Source organism: Musa acuminata, chromosome BXJ2-3, assembly GCF_036884655.1.
Source record: "Musa acuminata AAA Group cultivar baxijiao chromosome BXJ2-3, Cavendish_Baxijiao_AAA, whole genome shotgun sequence".
NCBI classification, from domain to species: Eukaryota; Viridiplantae; Streptophyta; class Magnoliopsida; order Zingiberales; family Musaceae; genus Musa; species Musa acuminata.
In genome coordinates this window covers 11,240,835-11,261,369 of record NC_088340.1, presented here as the reverse complement: position 1 = coordinate 11,261,369, position 20,535 = coordinate 11,240,835, and the positions used below count along the sequence as shown (strand labels likewise).

Here is a 20,535-nt window from a genome sequence, read left to right as displayed (position 1 = left end):
CGTCGGCACTAATGGACGGGGGTGGGTGGGATATAGTTGTCTACGTGTCAGATTAGAGCGACTAGTTATTGTTTAGGAAAAGTGCCATATATGATGGCAGCATTTTTGGCATCTCCTAAAATTGACATGGAAATAGAATGTATTTATTAATACTTGGGAATTCCAATTAAATGAGGTAACGAATTGTTTTTCCACTTATGATATTAAAAATCAATAGGTTCGAATAGTACGTATCAACAAATTGATATATGAATAAAATCATTTCAAAACAAGATCAACTCCAATGATTTTGTGGGATGGGGTCCATTCCTTTTTGTTATAATACTAATAATAATCAGAAACTAGTGAAAGCAACCAACATATAGAAAGGAAAATTATCTCCTCTAGGATCTGGAATAAGCTAAATCATCCATTGTGCAGTTAAACCATTGGTATTCTGAGAGAAGACAAAGAGAAACAGATAGATTGGGTATCAGGCAAAGATGGATACTTCCAGGTTTGCTATTTAAGAACCATAGTCAGTCTTATGAGGAGAGACCATACGTAATACAATCTTTAAGATGACAAAATCCATTCCTACCAATACAATGACCAAGCGAAAGGTACAAGGATAACGGGCAAAAGACTAAATTGCAACTATATAAAATTCTGCTGCATTGTAGTAAATTCAACTGTGACGACACGCCACCAGGATGAAGTCTATCTATAAACCCACTTATTGCTAGATGGACGGTGTAACAGAGCTAAAACAGCAAAGTAGAATAAAAGAAACTGACAACGCTTCCGCATGCGCTCCACATATGGAGCCAGGCGGAGGTTGGGCAATTGGAGGAAATGACATTTCTGACGGTGTAACATAGAAGAAATTTGTAACACCGTCAAGTACGATTTCCCATCCTTCGGGTTGTGGCGTTCTGCTACTTGGCATTACGTTAACATCGAGTGCCGACTTGGCAAGACAGGACCCCAGCATCAGAAGTCAGTGTGTCAACCAAGGAAGAGGGCTTGGCCCCAAAGCTGGAGGCCCGTGCGTAGCTGGCTGAAGCCCCTGCACCGGAAGGGGTGAAAAAAGCACCATTCAGAAGCAGGTCACCCTCCGACCTCCAATTCCAGTTCTTCCACGTGCTTTGATCTGTGTCCACCCTTTTTGTTACCTATTCAATCGAAGCATAGGGATTATTAGAAGTCGCGATGGAAGGAAAATTCTTATAAATGGTGCACAAAAGAGGGAGGATGGACGGAGCTGTTGTAGGTTGCTTCTTGTACCTCCTTTGCAAATGGATTGGTCGGCGCAAGGTATCGGTTGCCTTGACTGTTGATCGTTGGATTCGCGCTACCGCCAATGGCGTACATCTCCCAGTGCGTGTAGTCATTGTTTACCACGTGGAAGTAGCCATGCCTGCACCTGAAATCTCAAGCAACATAGTCATTGTGGAGATTATTTATTACTTTCAACTTCTCGGACAATATGTTAATTTGTTCCGTTTTCCTAAGCGGATGAAAAGAGTTGGAGAATATATATCCCATCGTTGTGGATTTCCGAAAGTTACCTGGGCATTCTCTGAATCAGACCTTCACCAAAATGGTTAAATGCGATCGTTACTTGCATGATGCTGTCCCTTGCATAAGAATCAGTGTGTCCCAAAAGCATGACCTGCATCAATTCGGCCAATAATGCTCACACAAGACAAATTTTCAGAATTTAGATAAAATCAATGTCAATCAAGCAAATCTTTTTTGTTCTCCCGTGCTAAATGCCAATTGCAGTTAAGAAAATAGAAATCAATTCTTTGGCGAATGCTCCTTGGTGCCTGTCATAATAGGCAATCTCAATCATCAAAGAAAGAGCACTGAAATAAGGTGGCTAGATGTACAGTAGTCATATTTAGAAAGTAACATTTGGTAGCAGCATATTTTCTTGTTTTTAACATGTCTTGCACTGGACAAATAGAACGCATGATATATGAAATAGCACTTCCTGTCGAATTCGTCCTTATTCAACACTCTTTTGGTGCTACAGAATAAAATCGAATAACCGACGTTCGACTGGAGCAATGCAAGAAAGGGATACCTCATTGTGGTGGGTGAAGTAATTGTTGGAGACCGTAATGGCAGTGGAGCCCATGACGGCATCGACAAGTCCATCGGCGCAGTTGGACAGAGAGCAGTGGTCCACCCAAATGTGGCTGGAGCCGAAAATGGAAACGGCATCCCCATCAGCCATGGTTCTCCATCCATAGTGAGAAGGAGAGCTGCGGACCATGGCATTCCCGGTGGGCTTGCAGTCGTGGATGTGGAGGCCATGGATGATGACGTTGGTGATGTACTGGATGGTGATGCAGGCGCCATTGGCAATGTGGACGTTGACACCGCGTCCATCGATCGTCTTAAAGCTGTTCATAATGAGTTCCTCCTTGAGCGTGATCTCCATGTCGTGTTTAAAGGTGATCCAGAGGGGCACGTCCTGGATGACGGCGTATCTAAGTGTTCCCGGGCGAGGATTCACGGGATCATCGTCCCCGGAGTCTGTCACAACGTACAACTCCCCGTCGCGGCCACCTATCGCGTTGCGGCCAAAGCCAATGCCACAGTCAGCGAGCTTTTTTCTGTTGACATGCCAATCGGGGTCGCACCGCCAGCAGTCGTCGATCGGGTTGCCTGAACCGCACGACAGATAACCAAGAGATCTTCGAGCCGTGCTGTTGATTATGGTCCTGACGAAAGAAGTTTGTCATACCGAATCGTTAGCATTTCCTCATGAAAAGAGTGGACTCTCCGTCCGTTGCTAAGGCTATGTAGCAAAGATGCTCGATGAATTGGCAGAACAAAACACCATAAGTAAATCCATAGGCCATCAATTTTGAGGAATTTATGGACCAGTCACCTACAGGGATGGGAAAGGATAGCATCTCAGATGCAAGTTTCACTGGTCCACTAGACCTGTGGAGCAAACCGTTTCATGTGAGGAATTAATGCGGGTGTAGGAAGTACAACGTCAAGGAGAAGCATGTCTTTAATGCAGCGAAAGATAAGAGGCTTGTTGTACTGATTAGATGAAACAAGGTGATGGCGACCACTCGAAGGGAGAAAGGTATTCTTCTATCATCGAAACAATCGAAGTCTCCTCAGGTAGAGCGAGCGCAAAGAGTGCATGGCGCACGTGATCCCACTCGGTACCAAAGAAACGAAGGTAAAATTGAAATGAAGAACCGAAAACAGTGCATCTAGTCTGTCTGTGATCATTAAAATGCAATTGAACATGTCGAAGGCGTAAATGGAATCCTATCATGAACAAGAAAAGATGCAACTGCAGGTGACTTATTCTGGCCGTGGGACTCCAGGAAATGATGGGGGTACCCTCACGTTAATGCTGCAGTTATTATAATTAAATAGCAGGAAGACGAGATTTTGACATGCAAAAAGAACAACAGGAAAACAGCAAACAACAAAAGTTTATATCCAACAAAGCTGCATTCATTTAGAATTCCTCAACTTTCTATTCGAGAGAATTGACAACGTAGGATATAGAAATCAGGATGACTTACGTCAGGACCGTCGAAGCAACCTCCTCGGGGTCATCGACTGCGGCTTCTGCTGCCCTGGTTACAGCCCTAGGAGTAGGAGAAGCATGAAGCATCATTCTTGGTCAATAGTCATCGCTTGCAATTTTCATATATTAAAGCGACTAAGAAACAGTGAGAAAAATGAACTAGTCGATTTTATTTTGACCAAATCACGTCACGTCTCCCAAATCGAGATGTTACAATTTTTCGGGAATGACGCACAGATCCCAGGCGGTCGGTTGCCTTCTGACCTGACCATAGAATACCTCGGACGGGAAATCTACGGCGCCAAAGCGGGAAACGCCATGGTTCAGCCATGGAGAATAAGGGAACGATTGATTACCAAGAAACGAGATTCTGGCCCCATCACAGCATCACTCACCCCATCCTTCGATGGGTATTGACCGGAGTCTTCTGCATTGGTGGTGTAAAAGGACGAAGAAAGGGCTTGAGATTTGATTTGGTTGGTTTTTTGTTCCTACCCTTTTCCAAGAAAGCAATGGCAGTGGAGGAGAGCAACGAGCAAAGCGAAGCGTAAGGAAATAAAGCGTGATCGGAAAGCTAAGAGATGTCGATCTCAGCGAAGTCCGATGAACGGCCCAGATTCTCGTAGGAACCGGGAAAACTCGAACATGGAGTTTGGAACTCACCTGTCTTCCAAGGAAGCATCGGCGCTGGTCGCGTTCGCGGAGGCCTCTCTCAAGCTCCTCCGCGATGCTCCGCCATTCCTGCAAGAAGCCCGAGAAGTACAACAACCTGTGAGAACCTTCTTCTTAACTAGTTCTGCCCAACGCCACTTGCTCGGCAAAACCTCAGCTCTCGCTCTGCTCCAGAACAGAATCAAAGCCATCTCAAACCCCCCAAATTCCCATTTCCATAGAAATGGCAGAAGCCCGCATAACGTTTCACAAGAAACGACTGAAACTCCTGCATCTTAATTTCAAATGAAACGGAAAGAAGGAAAGAGATGTCAAAGGGACAAACGATAGAAATGTACCTCGAGCCAGAGGACCTCTCGCTTCCAATCCACCCCCGACCTCCGTTCAAAACCAGCAGGAAGCCCATAAGAAGAAGAAGCAGAGGAGGAATCCATCTTAAACCCGCCGTCATTGCCGCCCTCGTCTCACCTCTCACGTTTCCCAGAGCAAAAAGATGTGATCGAAGGAGAGAACAGAAAAGCTGATGGAGAATGCAGTTGCAAGGAAACACCGCAAAGGTAGTGGCATTATATAGAAGCCGATTCGCTGTCATCGTAACCCGGCCTAACCATGGTTAACCCACCGTTAACGGAGACGGCATCGGGCCCCGACGAACACCACTCCTCGCCTCCTCAACTAACAACAACACCAGCTTTAACAGAAGCTTCGCTCCTCCATCCGTAGCGGGGGGCGCCCGTCCACGTCGGACGTCGTACCGGGTTTCGCCCACGAGCGTTATCGTGGCGGACGTCGACGTCGACGCCGCTCCACGCACTTGACAATTTGGATGGCGACCATCGGATGCGTTTTAGACGGCTGATAAACAATCAGTTTTTGGAAATAGACATGGCTGACACGCAAGGGAGTATACGATGGAGTGTGCCGTCCATTCGTTTGATAAAATGCCGTGCCCTCGGTGCTTAGAGAATTCAAACACACTTGAGGTTGTTCTTAATCCAGATGATGGAAATCCAACTTTACATCAGATTTGACATCTTGAAGTCTTCCGCTAAACGAGAGGCTTCGAGTAAAAGTGATAAAGTGCAACAAGTGGGCATGCTTGATGGCCTTTGTTAATGTCAACCAGTGACGGTCAAAGCTTCCATCCAAATGCCATGGAACCCAACTTTCCAGGCAGCAACTTCAACCCCCGGTCTCTGTGCAAATGGTTATCTCGCTCGGAACAAGCACCGTACCATGTTTGTCATCCATCATCTGCTGGTTTAACTGTTACCACTGCGTCCAAGCATCTTCGGAAGCGTGACGTACGCCGGAGTACCTCAGACAAAGGAAGGTTCATGTTCGTCCTTGTTCCTTCCGTTCACCCGTCGGCACATCTGATCCGATGAGATCAATCCGATGGACCGGTCAACACTCATCCCATGTGCCCTGTCTCTCTCTCTCTCTCGTACACGAGTCGGACTAGGAGCAAACGCACTTGACGACCATAGCATCTTCGTCATCCGTTTCCATTTCAGCCTGAGCTGTATCTGAACATGTCCATCGTACACCAGTCGGCAAAATTGAATACCTTTGACCGCCCGATTGATTGAGGGATGCTCTCAAATCAAAGTGGTTGATTCTTGAAGAAGGTCAAGATCGTTGAACACCGAGAGTGGGTGAGTGTCGCCTCATAATTTTCTATATCTGACGCTTCTCAGCCTCGATTTCTTGTTATATCAGATTTGATATCCTGGCTGTGATGAGTATCTATGTGCATCGATCTTCTGATAGAAGGAGCATATGGGTTGTCTTCTCGCCGAAACAAGGCAAGAAATATCGCATGGGGCACATCAGATTTATTCCGAGTCGAATTGATCGTGCCACATTGAAAGGTGGAGGAGAACTGGAATTTGATGATCTTGCCATCCATCTCACGTAAAGGGAGGAGATGGAGTCATGATTGCGTGCAGGAAAGTCCAGCCGCCTCGCAAGAGCACACAGATATGCGACCTCCATTTTTGGCAGGTGCGAATGGTGATACGAAAGTTTAATTGCCTTCAGAGAGCTACAATTATTGTTGTTATTACTCTGATTATTATTATTATTATTATTATTATTATTATTTAGGGTCGAATCGACTACAGCTTTTTACTGGATACTTCCGAATTCCAATAGAATCCATGCAAGACTGCTGTGTCGTAAGAAAACTCTCCTGCCTCACTGCCATGCGTTATCGTGTCCGCGAACTCGTGGAATTCCAGGTGTTATCTTCGGCGTTCGGGTCATGGAAGAGTTATTGCAGTACACTCCTCTCTCTAGTCTTCTTCGTTAGATAGGGAATTGAGACGAGAGTCACTGGTTAAGGTTTAATTAGATTTTTTGGACCTTCCCGTGATGCGTCATTTTGATACGTTAAGGTGAACCACACCATCTTCTAACATCGTCACGCATGTCGATTCGTGACGAGTGATATTAACCGGAGGAGAGGATAATAGATTTCCCCCAATCTTGTCCTGTATGATATGACTTTTAAAATAGATATTATTATATATTCATCTTTTATCGATGTCGAAAATAATTAAACATAATAGATTTCGAATCGCTTAAATTAATTTAAGAGTTGATAAAGTTTATTATTTGAATAAATTAAATATATATTTGAGAGGGCTTTTTATAGTTATGACTATATGATTATTATGCTCGTAGTTATACATTGGTGTCGAGAACAATTTTATATATTCCCTATCCTAAGTATGATTATATTGTCTCGAATTTGAGAACATGTCGTATAAACGACATGATCGATAATACTTGAGAGATGATGCCATGCCATCCACACTTAACGAAAATATTGTGAACGAGGCATTGAGGTGTCGATCACCGCCATGAGATATTGATCACTTGGTGCATAGATGTTGGTCATCTTGGTGCCACAACATTGACATAAATATTATTTGATAAAATTATATTTCAAAAGTTTATTAAATATTTTATAATAAATTAATCCTTATAATATTTTTATATTTATTTTAAAACTATATTTTTATTTAAATTAATTAGTAATAAAATAAAATAAATAAATGAATGTATCTAATCTCATAAAAATTTCATAGGCCCAAGTACATAATAAATAAATAAAATTTTACCTTTATAAAAAAATATAAATTATATTGATTTCTCATGAAATTATATTGAATTTTAAAATTTTTAGATAAAGTCACAGAATATTTTTAAATTATCTAAAATTGTATTATTTTTTTTATAAAATATTAATATTATCCTGAGGTAATATTAGTATTTAAATATTTTTAATATAATATTCAGATCACCTGTAATTTAAAAAAATATTAAATATACATATTTTAAATATACATTGAGGATTATATTGGACAATGTACATTTAAATATGCTTCAAATGCACCATCAATCACGTCTCTCTCTCTCAAAACAAGTCATCTAACCCGAAGGGACAATGGACACATGAATTGGGAAATGACACAACAGGATTCAAAACAATCATGTCAAATCTTCATGCCATCATATCTGCATTGCACATCCCACCGATGTATATAATAATATAAAATAAATAAATTACATAACTGATAAGATATTATTAATATTCTGATCACCCATATATATATATATATAATTATTTTAAGATAAAAATATTAAAATATTAAGATGTGAACTGTAAAGAAATTTCTTGATCTAATTCCTCGTGCTCAAATTAATAATTTAAAATAAATATGTATAGACGTGAGTGATGAAAAATGATTCTTTTTATAATTACTTTAAAAATAAGTTTTTATATCGATTATAGGTGGACAATAGAGAAACAATATATTTTACGGGAATAATCCTTAATCATCTCTAATAGATTATCTTTTTCGTTTTGTCCATATAAGCGAGAAGAGAGAAGCTAACTTATAACTATCTATTTTGAACTTATGTGCGTATGGACAAATCAAAGAAGCGTGTCTTATCACGTGGAGGCCCGATAACATATGATAATCGATTGATGATATTTATCTATCACATATCAATATAAAATGATATAGTTTCCATAACATATAACTATACAATATGCAAAGTATCGCCTAGCGCATTTGGGCTCGTTGAAATGGGCTAAGATTATCCCGGCCCGTTAACAGGCAAACCGATTCACAATTCACGTTTCCTTCTTGTTCCCAGCTTCGCCCTCTCTAGAAAACCCAAATACTTGCGAAGGGGAAGAGACAGATCGCTGGGAGATGGCTCGCCGTAGAAACGAAAGCGACGACGATGACGACGATTTCCTCTACCGATACCCCGTCCCCTCCTCCTCATCCGCCTCGGCCGCCAACTCCCGCTCCCGCGGCGGCAGCGGCGCCTCCTCCAAGGGCGGATCCGGCGGCCTCGCCCCCTCAAAATCGACGGTCTATGTCTCCAACATCGATTACACCCTCACCAACTCCGACCTCCACACGATCTTCTCCACCTTCGGCAAGGTCGCCCGCGTCACCGTCCTCAAGGACCACGCCACCCGCCGCAGCCGCGGCGTCGCTTTCGTGCTCTTCGTCTCCCGCCACGACGCTGCGGCGGCCGCTCGGTCCATGAACGGGAAGGTCCTCAACGGCCGCACGCTCTCGGCCTCCATCGCTGCTGACAACGGCCGTGCCGCCGAGTTCATTCGCCGGAGGGTCTACAAGGACAAGAGCCGGTGCTACGAATGCGGCGAGGAGGGCCACCTCTCCTACGAGTGTCCGAGGAACCAGCTGGGGCCCAGGGAGCGGCCCAATCCGAAGCGGGCGCGGCGGAGGGAACAGGGCGGCGGTGGCGGCGGTGGCGGTGGAGGTCAAGATGGTGGTTCTGACGGTGGCGAAGAGGAAGCTTTCGATAACGATAACTGGGCGTCGGTGGTGGACACGAGGGGGTTCGACGAGAAGGCGAGGGAAAGGGACGAGCGTTTTGGTGATGGGAACGACAAGAAGAAAAAGGAGAAGAAAGTTAGCTATTTCAGCGACGAGAGTGGCGAGGATGAATAGGAAGGTAATGCTGTGAAGCTTTCTCCATTCTCATATTGTTCTATTAGTTTGATATTACTCTATTCTGATCATGAAGAAACACTATTCTATGTCATGCTTCGCAATGTGCTTATAGAGTTTCTGAACTATTTATTCATGACATAAACATAGGAATTAACCATCAAACTAACGTAGCTATACTGTAGCATCTCTACTTTTAATTTCTAATTGTTGTATGTCTCACCAGGTCTTTTTGTGTTTTCTTTTAAGACAGATTAAGTTAGAAATTATAAGTCTTTTCTAAGCCAAATTGGATCCAACTTTCAGAAATTGTAACCATCAGCCTATGGATGGATTTAATAGAATGATGAAGAAATAGTCTCTTGTCTAACCATAAGACTGATGCAGGAAAGCAAATCACAACCGGAACTTTTTTTTTTTGGGTGACTAATGGGCAGTGGACCTTGAAAATAATTTGTCCTTGATCATCTCTGTAATTTTGCATAAGATCTGGCAATCTAGACTTGATTGGCAAATGCTAGAAGTTTTGGGATCTTAATATTTTGGAACCTAGGTCAAATTTTCCTATAAAGTAGAATTTTAAAAGTGATGGCTCTGAATAAGAATGAAGTGCTTACATTGTAGTTTTCCCCCAGGGATCATTAAGTTTAACTTTGGATGAGAGTCGAGTGAATATTATTCTGGGTAAGTGGATTAAAATATTCTCGAAATTGAGATAGGATTAAATAGAGAGTTGGATACCATCAATCTTTTTCTCTGATAAAGATGGAAAAAATGTATTTGTTTGGAATTCTTGTTCAAAAGGTATTTGTTTAACTTTGTTTAAAAGGTTTCTTCAATTGATGGTGTGATTTCATATAAGGAGCAAAATTTTAGCTAATCATGTGAAGTCAGTGAGTTCATCTTGATGACAGTGTGCTTGTTATGGTCCCTAACTGAAGTCAGTGACTTTTCTTGTACATACTTGACTGTCTATAGACCTGATATCGTTTGTGCTTACTGTGAAAAGGGGTGTACTCTGCTGAAGATTTTATTTGCAATGCATGTGATAATTGAGTTAATATTTTGTGCTTTTTGTGTATCAGTTTCACTTCTCTTTCAAGCTGAAGCTCTATGATTTTACTGGAACTGATAAAGTTAATAATTTTACTAAATGAGTTTGTAGTCTATAGTCAGTGTCAAAGATAATAGAGAGCGGTTGGGATAAACTGTTTGAATGGAAGTCTTGGATACATATATATGGTAGATTGGGCTATTCAGGCTGGAAGATCTTGATTTTGGCTGAACAAAGGTTTATATAACAAAATTCAGAAAAACTTTTTAGGACAGCTATGAACATAATGCACATTAATGAGGATATATAACCTAAACTCTATAACTTGTTCAATGGCACCTAGTCACAACTGTTAAAAAGAACGTTTGTAGCCCAGTTATTTGGGATCATTGTCATCTTGGCTGATACTGTGCATTTGATCAGCCAGGTCCATTTTTTCTGACTATTCCATGCTTATTGTTACCTGGATCCGAAACTACCCTACTGATCGAACCTTGGCAAGTGTATGTAGTGCAAACTCTCTCGTTAACATCTGTTGAATGATTAGCAGTTTCTGTTCTCATTTTAAATGGATTGTATTTCCATTTCTGAGGAAACCAAAATGATGAATATATGTGATTGCAGTTATGCCTTTACTTTTTCTCTAATATTTGATTATGACATGAGAATGCTTGTTTACTTTTCAGGTTCCTGATGAAGAGTTTGAGTATCTTAGGCATCTCATAGAAGAAAAGTGTACTGAATGAACTGATGAATGATAGGGTATATGCATGTCTTATGTGCTATTCCTTCTGTATCGATACACATAATTTTCTTAAGATGTTGCTTACTTTTGGAAGTAGACTTGATCTTTTATTTGGTTGAAATCATTTAAGTCTAAACACCTATTTCAGTCAAATGTCGCCTTGCGAGGTATTTGCATAGGGCTGCAGCTGAACCTTGTGGGTCAAGGGCTCTGTGCAGCGTGGCCACAGTCAATGCTCCGCGCAGCTGCACCAAGCGTGCCTTGACAATTCAGCATGCCCGCGGCTGCACCAAGCCTGCCACGTGGCTGTACTACTACAGCACTCTCGCCTGCATTCTGTGGCTGCCTATTTCAGTCAAATGTTGCCTTGCCAGGTATTTGTTGGTTCCTCTGGAGGTGTAGTTATTCTCAGCACTTATCATCTCATCACTGCACCTGCATCCATTTTTGTTGATCCATATATTTTGTTTCATATGCTCCAGATACTGTGTTCTTGGATCAATAATTCTATCATCTTTCAACATGGAGTTTAGCTGCCATTACTGTTAAATTGTCAATCTATATATGTTAGTGTATCTAGTCAAGTTTTTATATTAGAAGTAACATTAAAATGTAAGGCTTGATTAAATTCCGGCAAAATATGAAAGAAAAAATCGGCATGTTTGGCTCTTTAGTAAAATGTGTGTTCCTTATGCGTTGGGATGGCCAAGTAGATTTACGTCTCTCCGTTAGAAAAGGAGGGTGGGGTGGGGTGGGAGAGGCAAGTAGATTTACCTAGGACATCTCGGTTCTGCTTTGGGTGGAGGGGGGAATAGGCAAAGATCAGCGTATGACTTATGTCAGGGCAAAGCATTGAAGATTGCTGACCTACTAGACTCCTTATGCGTTGAGGCTCCTTATGCGTTAGGATGTCTAAGTATATTTACGGCTCTATATCAGAAGTGATGATTGATGTTGCTTATTGTAACATAGTGCTAGCAAGTAAAGTCATAGATTGGTTATTTGATTTCTTGAGATTGCCTCTCAATTAATGCCTCCACCTTGGCTTGTAGCATCACCATTATGTCACGGCCTTAATCGACTGTGTATGTGATGCTGAGTCCGTCATTAATTAGCCTTCGTGTAGATGTAGAGTTGAGAAGGGGGAGGGGAGTTCCAACCCTCATCGTTGGAATTGAAGCTCAAGTGACCGAGTTGGAGAAGAAGTTGGAAGAGGCCCAATAGTGCCTTGCTAGTTAGGTCAACCAACTAAAGTCTGTTTGGGGCAATAATCGTCAAATGAGAGATGAACTCCATGAGGACCTCCAACACCGAGCTCCGTGATCAAATCTCTACAAACGAGTAGATTATAAACCTAACTGAGCAACTGGTTGTTGCAAACGAACAGATCCAGAGCCTGAACGAGCAGGTGGTCGCCTTGAACAATGAGGTGGAAGCTTTGAGGGAGGATGAGAGGGGCATGGTGCTGAGGTATCAAGAGGAATTCATCATTGACTACAAGGTCTCAATCAGGTCTAGGAAGGGCTTGGAGAGATCGGGGGTCTCCTTTTATCAGTACGGATACCACATTGCCTTGGCTCATTTTAATGTAAGGTATCTTGGGATGGAGCTTGAGGAGGATCCCTTTGTTGATTACCTCGAGGATCGAAATATTCTGATGGCCCCCTTAAGTCCCCTTTAATGATGATTCTAGCTTACCTCCCTGCCTGAATGCTTGAGTCCTTAGTCCTATTGTATTTGTTTTGTTTAAATCATCAGGTCTATCTACCTAATTTGGTCTTTCGAGTCTTTACTTTGTAGAGTCGTCAGGCTTGTCCACTTGACTAACTTTCTATTTTGGTAGGTTGGGGTCTCATTTTGGACATAAAGACGGTGCCAAGGATGGTGTAGTCTTTGTTTGAAGCAATGAAACTTTTTTTCTTCGACTTGCCATATCTCCCACTTTGATATAATAATAATTTTTCTCCTTTTTTTTTTAAAAAAATAATTGTTGCATGAGGCATGGTAGGCCGAAGCCTAATACTCAAACATAGCAATCCAAACTAACCCTAAGGCATGCCTTAGGGGTAGAATTTCTTTAAATTTATAATATGTCATGTTTGAGGTAGCACCGTGCCTTTGTTGTCCCGAGGACATGGGTTTCGTATCAGACGACCTTAATGACTCGATAGGACTCTTCTTAATTGGTGCTAACTTACCTTGGGATCCAGTCAGATTACTGACTTCAACTTTCCGAAGTATTAGATCCCAAAGTCTGATTCCTCGAGGATAAATACCTTGATTATAGAGTTTGGCTACCACTTTTTTGTACCTCAGCATCCTTAGATGTGTCTTGACCTTGACCTCGTTGATCAAGTTGAGACCAATCCGAAGTCCCTCTTCAGAGATTTTTTCATCAAGTTTTCAATTCGAGGTACTGGGAAGACGATCTCGGGTGGCAGGACAAGACAACCTTGATGTGAAAGGCTAGATTGAATGGCCTCTCGGGTCGAGGTGAGGGCTCCTGATGCTTTTAAACAAATCGCTTGAGATGTTTGTGATGTATAAGTTCTTAAATATGCTCTTTTAAATCATGATAGTCTTTAGTGTTATGATCATAATTTTGATAAAATTGATAGTACTTGGATCTGTCTCTCCTTATTAGAGGGGGTTTTCATCGCGTAGGAGTCTCTCAAGAGCTCCCTCTTTTTGGTTTAGAGGAAAACTTTAGCTCTAATCATGTTGAGGAGTGTCAACTCTGATCTTGGATGAGGTGGTTCAAGCTAATCATTTCTCCTTTATTAAGGTGATCTCAGGGTTGGGGTCAGGGTTGGTTGTGGATGCTCTTGCTTTGGCTTATTGCATGACTTCTCATGCTTTTCGGAGACCATTGCATCAATGACAGTGTATTCACTAGCTCTTTGAAGTGCTTCGTGTATAGTCGCTAGTGATCTTTCTATTAAATGTTCAAAAAAAACAAGAGGACCTATACCCCATCATAAAAGTTTGTATGAGGAGCGATGGATGAGCATCAGCTATGTCTTGGATCTCATTTGTGAATCAGGCGACGAAGTTCGAGAGTGTCTCCTCCTCCCCTTGTTGGAGGCCCAAGAGGGTTGTTGTCAAGCGCTAAGGGCATACATTTCCGAGGAAGTATTGTTTGAACTCTCTTGCTAGTTGATCGAAAGAGCTGACTGAAAGCAGCTTTAGGTGGGCATACCCTTCCTGCGTCAGACCCCTTAGAGTGGTTGGGAAGGTACAACAAATCAAAGCGTCAAGATACTATATACAGATATTTGAGCGTGAAAAGTTGCAATATATTCCATTGGGTCAGCGCTACCATTGAACGCTTCTAAGATTGGGAGTCGATAGCTCGTTGGAATTGGCTCCTCTTGAATCTTTTGGACAAATGGTGATCAGGCGGGGTCAACCTTTCATTTCGACAGTTGAATGTCTTATCACATCTTCGCCAAACATTAGTCCATTTATCACAAATGGGCCTGAAGAGAGTCCTCCATTGAATCTACTGATTGAGCCTCAAACTCAACTACTACGGATTAAGGTAGTGCGACCCATTGAATTCTACGATCAAGGATCAAAGTACCACCTCAACCAGGGGCTTAATAGGCCTCGAGCATTCCTAGGGGGTCAACACTTCGGATCGGGGAGCCTTGACGGGTGCTGAGGAACCAAGGACTACGTCTGGGCTAGTTGAGGTAAGAGCGGGGCAACGACCTGTATCATTCCTATTAACGTATAAACTTATTGGGTGAGGTTTAAGAAGACATCAATGGGGATGAGCAGGTGGTTCAGGGTCATCCCTAGAGGCAAGAGACCTGGGTCATTAAATAGATGCCAGTACCTCATCAATGTTTGCATCAAGATGGAAGTACCGAGGTGCAAAAATGATGAGTACTGCCCCCTTGAGTGAAATTACTATGGGTCGAGGGTAGAGCTTTTTCACTTGAGCGTTTATAGAGAGGGTCTATGGGTGAACATTCCAATGACATGAGCCCTCCTAACACTAAAAAAATAGAAAAAAATATTGGTGATGTCCTAGTTAGTTCGACATGGTTCAGCCTCGTGTGTGTAGGTTGGATGAGGTGTTCCTGAGGTGGCCACTCCATCTCTCTCTATGACATCTGCATAAAGACCAAGGTCGGGGGAGGCTTTCTTACTTGATCCCTCTTATGGTTAAGTTAACCAAGCTCAACGACGAAATTAGTAAAAATATGATAAAAGAGTAAAGTCTGACCTTTGTGCCAAAATAACGTTTTATGCTTGTTAAGAGAGGAGGGGAATATTTTATGGCATATTCTTATATGAGACAATATAAAACCATCTCCTTTGGCCCCTCCTTCACATAAGTGCAAGAGGGAGGTGATAAGTCAATATTTGGTTGTCATTATTATGACCCATAGACTCATGATGAATTATTTACTTTAGGGGTGCTCGCATAATTTCGCCCTTTCGAGGCTTGTGAGCCCCAAAAAGCACCTTTATAGACTTAGAGCGAAAGTACCGAGGTGCAAAAATGACGAGTACTGTCCTCTTGAGTGAAAGTACTATGGGTTGGGGGTAGAGTTTCTTCACTCGAGCGTTCATTGAGAGGGTCGATGGGTGAACATTCCAATGACATGAGCTCTCCTTCTAACACTATAAAAGTTAGAAAAAATATCGATGATGTCCCAGTTAGTTTGACATGATTCAACCTCGTGTGTGCAGGTTGGATGAGGTGTTCCCGAGGTGGCCACTCCATCTCTCCCTATGACATCTGCATAAAGACCAAGGTCGGGGGGAGGCTTTCTTACTCGATCCCTCTTATGGTTAAGTTAACCAAGCTCAATGACGAAATTAGTAAAAAGATGGTAAAAGAGTAAAGTCTGACCTATGTGCCAAAATAACGTTTTATGCTTGTTAAGAGAGGAGGGGAATATTTTGTGGCATATTCTTATATAGGACAATATAAAACCATCTCCTTGTCCTCTCGTTCACACAAGTAAAAGAGGGAGGTGATAAATAAATATTTGGTTATCATTAGTATGACCTATAGACTCATGAGGAATTATTTACTTAAGGATGCTCGCATAATTTTGCCCTTTCGAGACTCGTGAGCCCCAAAAAGCACCTTTATAGATAAACGTGATGTTAAAGACTTATAAGCCCTTAGTTCCCCTACTCCTCAACCAACATGGGACTAAATATCCTTATCAATACTCTCCCCCGGAGACAAGGGCACATGACTCTCCTTATTGCGCTATTATGATAAGTCAACATTTGATTGTCATTGGTGCAACCTCATGGACTCGCAAGAAATTGTTTACCTTGAGTGTGCTTGCATGATTTTGCCCTTTCGAGGCTCATGAGCCTCAAAAGGCACATTTAAGATAAGGATAGCCCTAGGGCTTATAAGCCCTTGGTTCTCCTATTCATCAACCAATGTGAGACTAAATATCCTTATCAGTGCTCCCCCCTAGGAGAGTCAAGGGCTCATGATCGTTCTTTTAGTGTCATTCTGATAAGTTAACATTTAGTCGTTATTGGTGCGCTCCCATAGGCTCACGAGAAATTGTTCACTTTTGGTGTGCTCGTATGGTTTTGCCCTTTCGGGGCTTGTGAGTATAGATTGGATGAGGTGTTCTCGAGGTGGCCACTCCATCTCTCTCTATGACATCTGCATAAAGACCAAGGTTGAGGGGAGGCTTTCTTACTTGATCCCTCTTATGGTTAAGTTAATCAAGCTCAAGGACAAAATTAGTAAAAAGATGGCAAAAGAGTAAAGTCTGACCTGTGCCAAAATAACATTTTATGCTTGTTAAGAGAGGAGGGAAATATTTTATAGCATATTTTTATATGGGACAATATAAAACCATCTCCTTTGGCCTCTTGTTCACACAAGTGCAAGAAGGAGGTGATAAGTCAATATTTGGTTGTCATTAGTATGACCCATAGACTCATAAGGAATCATCTACTTTAGGGGTGCTCGCATGATTTTGCCCTTTCAAGACTTGTGAGTCACAAAAAGCACCTTTGTAGATAAAAGTGATGCTATAGACTTATAAGCCATTAGTTCCCTTACTCCTTAACCAACGTATGACTCTTCTTATAACACTATTATGATAAGTTAACATTTGATTGTCTGTCACGGTCTTAGCTGGAATTGCCTAAGGTGTGAGGCACCCTTGCGGCCAAGACGCGAACTTAGCTTGCATTGCCTAAGTCACGCTTCGCCCTTGCGATATTACTCCGCAAAGATCAGCCCACTTGTAACCTCTTGCAGGTCCCGAAGGATCTGTAAAAGAGAAAGTTGATTAGTTCGAAAGAACGAGCAACGGACAAGTCCCAAAGTCTCGCGAAAAGGGAAAGCTTTACAAGTAATTCAGTGAGCACCTTGCGTGCACAAGAGAAAAGAGGGAGAGGGGGAAAACAAGGGCTTTAGAAGGTTGAACGAACAGTTGCAAGCCCACAAACAACTGCTCACCGAGCCCCGGGCGCGACAACAAGTTTCCGTCAAGGCAACGTGCGAACTTGCGAAAGAGTGTTCAACGCTCGGTACTATACCGAAGCCCCATCCAGCCCTGTGCCACCCGGGGGGTTCAAAGGGGCTGAGATGGCTGACGTTTTGGTGAGCGGAGGCAAATTCCAGAAATCAGCCCGCGGCACGCGAAAACGAAGCTGTTTTGGGACTGTTTTACGTCGTTTGGTGAGCGATTGCTTTGTAACGCTGCAGCTAGTTCGAACTTACATTTTTACAAGCAAAATGACCCAAAACTAAGAGAAAAGATGCTGTCAAGCAGTTGTACATATAGGTGTGAGCGACGAACGATTCGTTGAGCGGAGTTGTTGCGAGTACGTGACGACCGTTCATGACATTCTCCCCCACTTAAACTGTCGACGCCCTCGTCGACGCTTGTTGGTAGTTGTTGATGATTTCTTCTTCATGTCGCAGGGCGTCTTCAGGCTCCCAACTAGCTTCAGTTCGGGGAAGTTTTCGCCACTTCACCAAGTACTCTGTCTGCTCAGCTCCGTTGGGTAGCTTTATCTTACGGTCCATCAGAATGGTTTCAACTCGCTTCTCGTAGGAGGCTGTGATGGGAGGTAGCCGAGTTGGAACACTTCGGGAAGCATTTTGTGGATCCGAGTGGTAGGCTTTTAGGTTGCTGGCGTGAAGGACGTTGTGAATTTTGAACCATGCCGGCAGTTGTAACTTATAAGAGACGTTGCCTACCCTGCTGATAATTGGGAAAGACCCTTCATACTTGCGCATCAATCCTTTGTGGACTTTGTTCCTAAAGAATTGGAGTGATGTTGGTTGGAGCTTTACCAACACCAAATCACCAACTTTGAACTCTTGCGGTCGCCTTCCCAAGTCTGCCCACTTCTTCATCCTTTTTGCCACCTTCTCCAAGTAAGCCCACGCAATATCTGCATTTCGATGCCACTCCTTTGCGAAATGGTAGGCTGACGGACTACTCCCAGTATACCCAATGGCCATGGTATGCGGAGTCGATGGTTGTTGTCCAGTTATGATCTTGAAGGGGCTCTTGTTGGATGCAGAGCTCCGCTGCAAGTTGTAGGAGAATTGGGCAATGTCCAATAGCTTCACCCAATCTCGTTGGTTGGCACTCACGTAGTGCCGAAGATATTGCTCCAAGAGCGAGTTTATCCTTTCAGTCTGGCCATCCGTTTGGGGGTGGAGGCTTGTAGAGAAGTATAACTTTGACCCCAACAATTTGAATAGCTCGGTCCAGAATCGTCCCAGGAACCGAGCATCTCGATCACTAATGATATTGTGTGGGACTCCCCAATACTTCACCACATCCTTCATCATCAGCTTGGCCGCCTCCTCTACTGAATAGTGTAGGGGAGCAGCAATGAAAGTTGCATACTTTGAAAACCAATCGATCACCACGAGTATCGATCCGAGTCTCCCTACAAGCGGCAAGCTTGATATGAAGTCCAAGGAAATGCTCTCCCACGGCCTTTCTGGTGCGGGCAACGGCTCTAAAAGTCCCATCGGCTTCCGCTGCTCCACCTTGTCTTGTTGGCAAGTAAGACATGTTCGAACATATTCCTCCACATCAGTCCCCATCTTCGGCCAATAGAAGGCCCTCTCCACGAGAGCCAACGTTTTGTGAATGCCTGAGTGTTCAGCCCAAAGGGAATCGTGACACTCTTTTAAGAGTTCACGCCTCAAATTGTCTACTCGGGGAACATAAACCCTATTCCCTTTTGTGTAAACGAGTCCCTCCTGGACCCAAAATTGTCGTGCCTTGTCTTCTTTGATGAGCTGCATCAGGATAACTACTTGGGGGTCACTATACAGTCCATCCCTGATTCGGGAAAGGAAGTTGGAGTGCAACTGACTTGCTTGGCCTCTGCCCTCCAGTTGTACGACATTCACACGTTCCACTTTCCGACTCAACGCATCGGCCACGACATTCGCCTTCCCGGGCTTGTACTCCATTGCCATATCAAATTCAGCCAAGAAGTCCTGCCATCGCGCCTGCTTTGGGAAGAGCTTCTTTTGAGTTTGGAAGTAGCTCAAAGCGATGTTGTCCGTCCTCAGCACAAATCGCGATCCGAGGAGATAGTGTCGCCAAACTCGTAGACAGTGGATCACCGCTGTCATCTCCTTCTCATGCACTGGATACCGCCACTCGGTTTCATTGAGTTTGCGGCACTCGTAGGCCACCGGATGACCCTCCTACATGAGTACGCCTCTAATAGCGAAGTCCGAAGCATCTGTATGGACTTCAAAAGGCTCCCTAGGTAATTTGAGCACCGATTCTTCCATAATAGTAGCCTTTAGATCTTGGAATGCTATTTCATATTTATCAGACCACTTCCAAGGCTGCTCTTTCTTTAGTAACTCCGTCAGTGGAGTTGCACGCTTCGAGTACCCCGCTATGTGTTGAATCTCGGATTTTGATGATGAAGTCAATTGTCATTTGTTATCTAATCTATGTGTTGAGATAAGTGTGCAGGATTAACTACGATGAAAGTAAGATATGCAGCAGGAGTTGCGCCGGAATCAAGACAATGATCACGTTGGGAGTTTGAGAGTTCAACGGAAGTTCGGACAATCGTCGGAGGTTCTGCGGGAACAAATTCGAGAAGTCCATGAGCTTGCCAAAGAAGCTCGTCGGAACTCGCCAAGTGGATCATCGCAAGTCCAGGAGTTTGCCGGTGTTAGGATCGAGAGCACTAAGAGGGGGAGGGGGGGGGGGGGGGGGGGGTGAATTAGTGCAGCGGATAAATTTCAGCGATTAAAAACGAAAGCTGCGTTCGTTTGATAAAAACTATTTTGATGCAAAAGCCGATTCTAAGAATACTTATGATTAAGTGCAGTTTATGTCTAAACACAGTTTGCGTCTAAGCGCAGTTTACGCAGTTTGCGTCTAAATGCAGATTGCGTCTAAGCGCAGTTTGTGTCTAAGCGCAGTTTGCGTCTAAGATCAGATTGCGTCTAAGCGCAGTGCAGTTTGCGTCTAAACGTAGTTTTACGTCTAAACACAGTTTTACGTCT

The 20,535-nt window shown here is 43.1% G+C and overlaps 3 protein-coding genes across 9 annotated transcripts in view; 2 read left to right on the top strand and 1 right to left on the bottom strand.

Annotated features, from left to right (window-relative positions):
• Positions 1 to 544: 544 nt before the first annotated feature.
• On the bottom strand, positions 545 to 4,819 carry LOC103973113 (probable pectate lyase 8). Of its 2 annotated transcripts, none has more exons than XM_009387591.3 (7): positions 4,561 to 4,819; positions 4,214 to 4,387; positions 3,546 to 3,611; positions 2,072 to 2,714; positions 1,551 to 1,654; positions 1,267 to 1,405; positions 545 to 1,154 (listed from the first exon to the last, which is right to left on the bottom strand). In XM_009387591.3, exons 1-7 carry the CDS (start codon positions 4,812 to 4,814, stop codon positions 933 to 935), a joined length of 1,602 nt encoding a protein of 533 aa, XP_009385866.2. In that variant the 5' UTR covers positions 4,815 to 4,819; the 3' UTR covers positions 545 to 932. The 2 variants fall into 2 exon arrangements, with proteins under 2 accessions (XP_009385866.2, XP_009385867.2); XM_009387592.3 differs by having other exon boundaries at positions 4,214 to 4,291; positions 4,561 to 4,800.
• Positions 4,820 to 8,303: 3,484 nt separating this feature from the next.
• On the top strand, positions 8,304 to 11,123 carry LOC135607392 (U11/U12 small nuclear ribonucleoprotein 31 kDa protein-like). The gene is made up of 2 exons (XM_065099178.1): positions 8,304 to 9,232; positions 10,969 to 11,123. Exon 1 carries the CDS (start codon positions 8,455 to 8,457, stop codon positions 9,226 to 9,228), a length of 774 nt encoding a protein of 257 aa, XP_064955250.1. The 5' UTR covers positions 8,304 to 8,454; the 3' UTR covers positions 9,229 to 9,232; positions 10,969 to 11,123.
• The window catches only part of LOC135586627 (glucomannan 4-beta-mannosyltransferase 1-like), a 27,664-nt gene continuing 18,091 nt past the window's right edge, over positions 10,963 to 20,535 (top strand). For all 6 annotated transcript variants that reach the window (XM_065099172.1, XM_065099174.1, XM_065099169.1 and 3 more), the window contains exons 1-2: positions 10,963 to 11,044; positions 11,176 to 11,401. The gene's annotated coding sequence lies outside the window, so the exon portion shown is untranslated. The remainder of the gene's footprint in view (positions 11,045 to 11,175; positions 11,402 to 20,535) is intronic.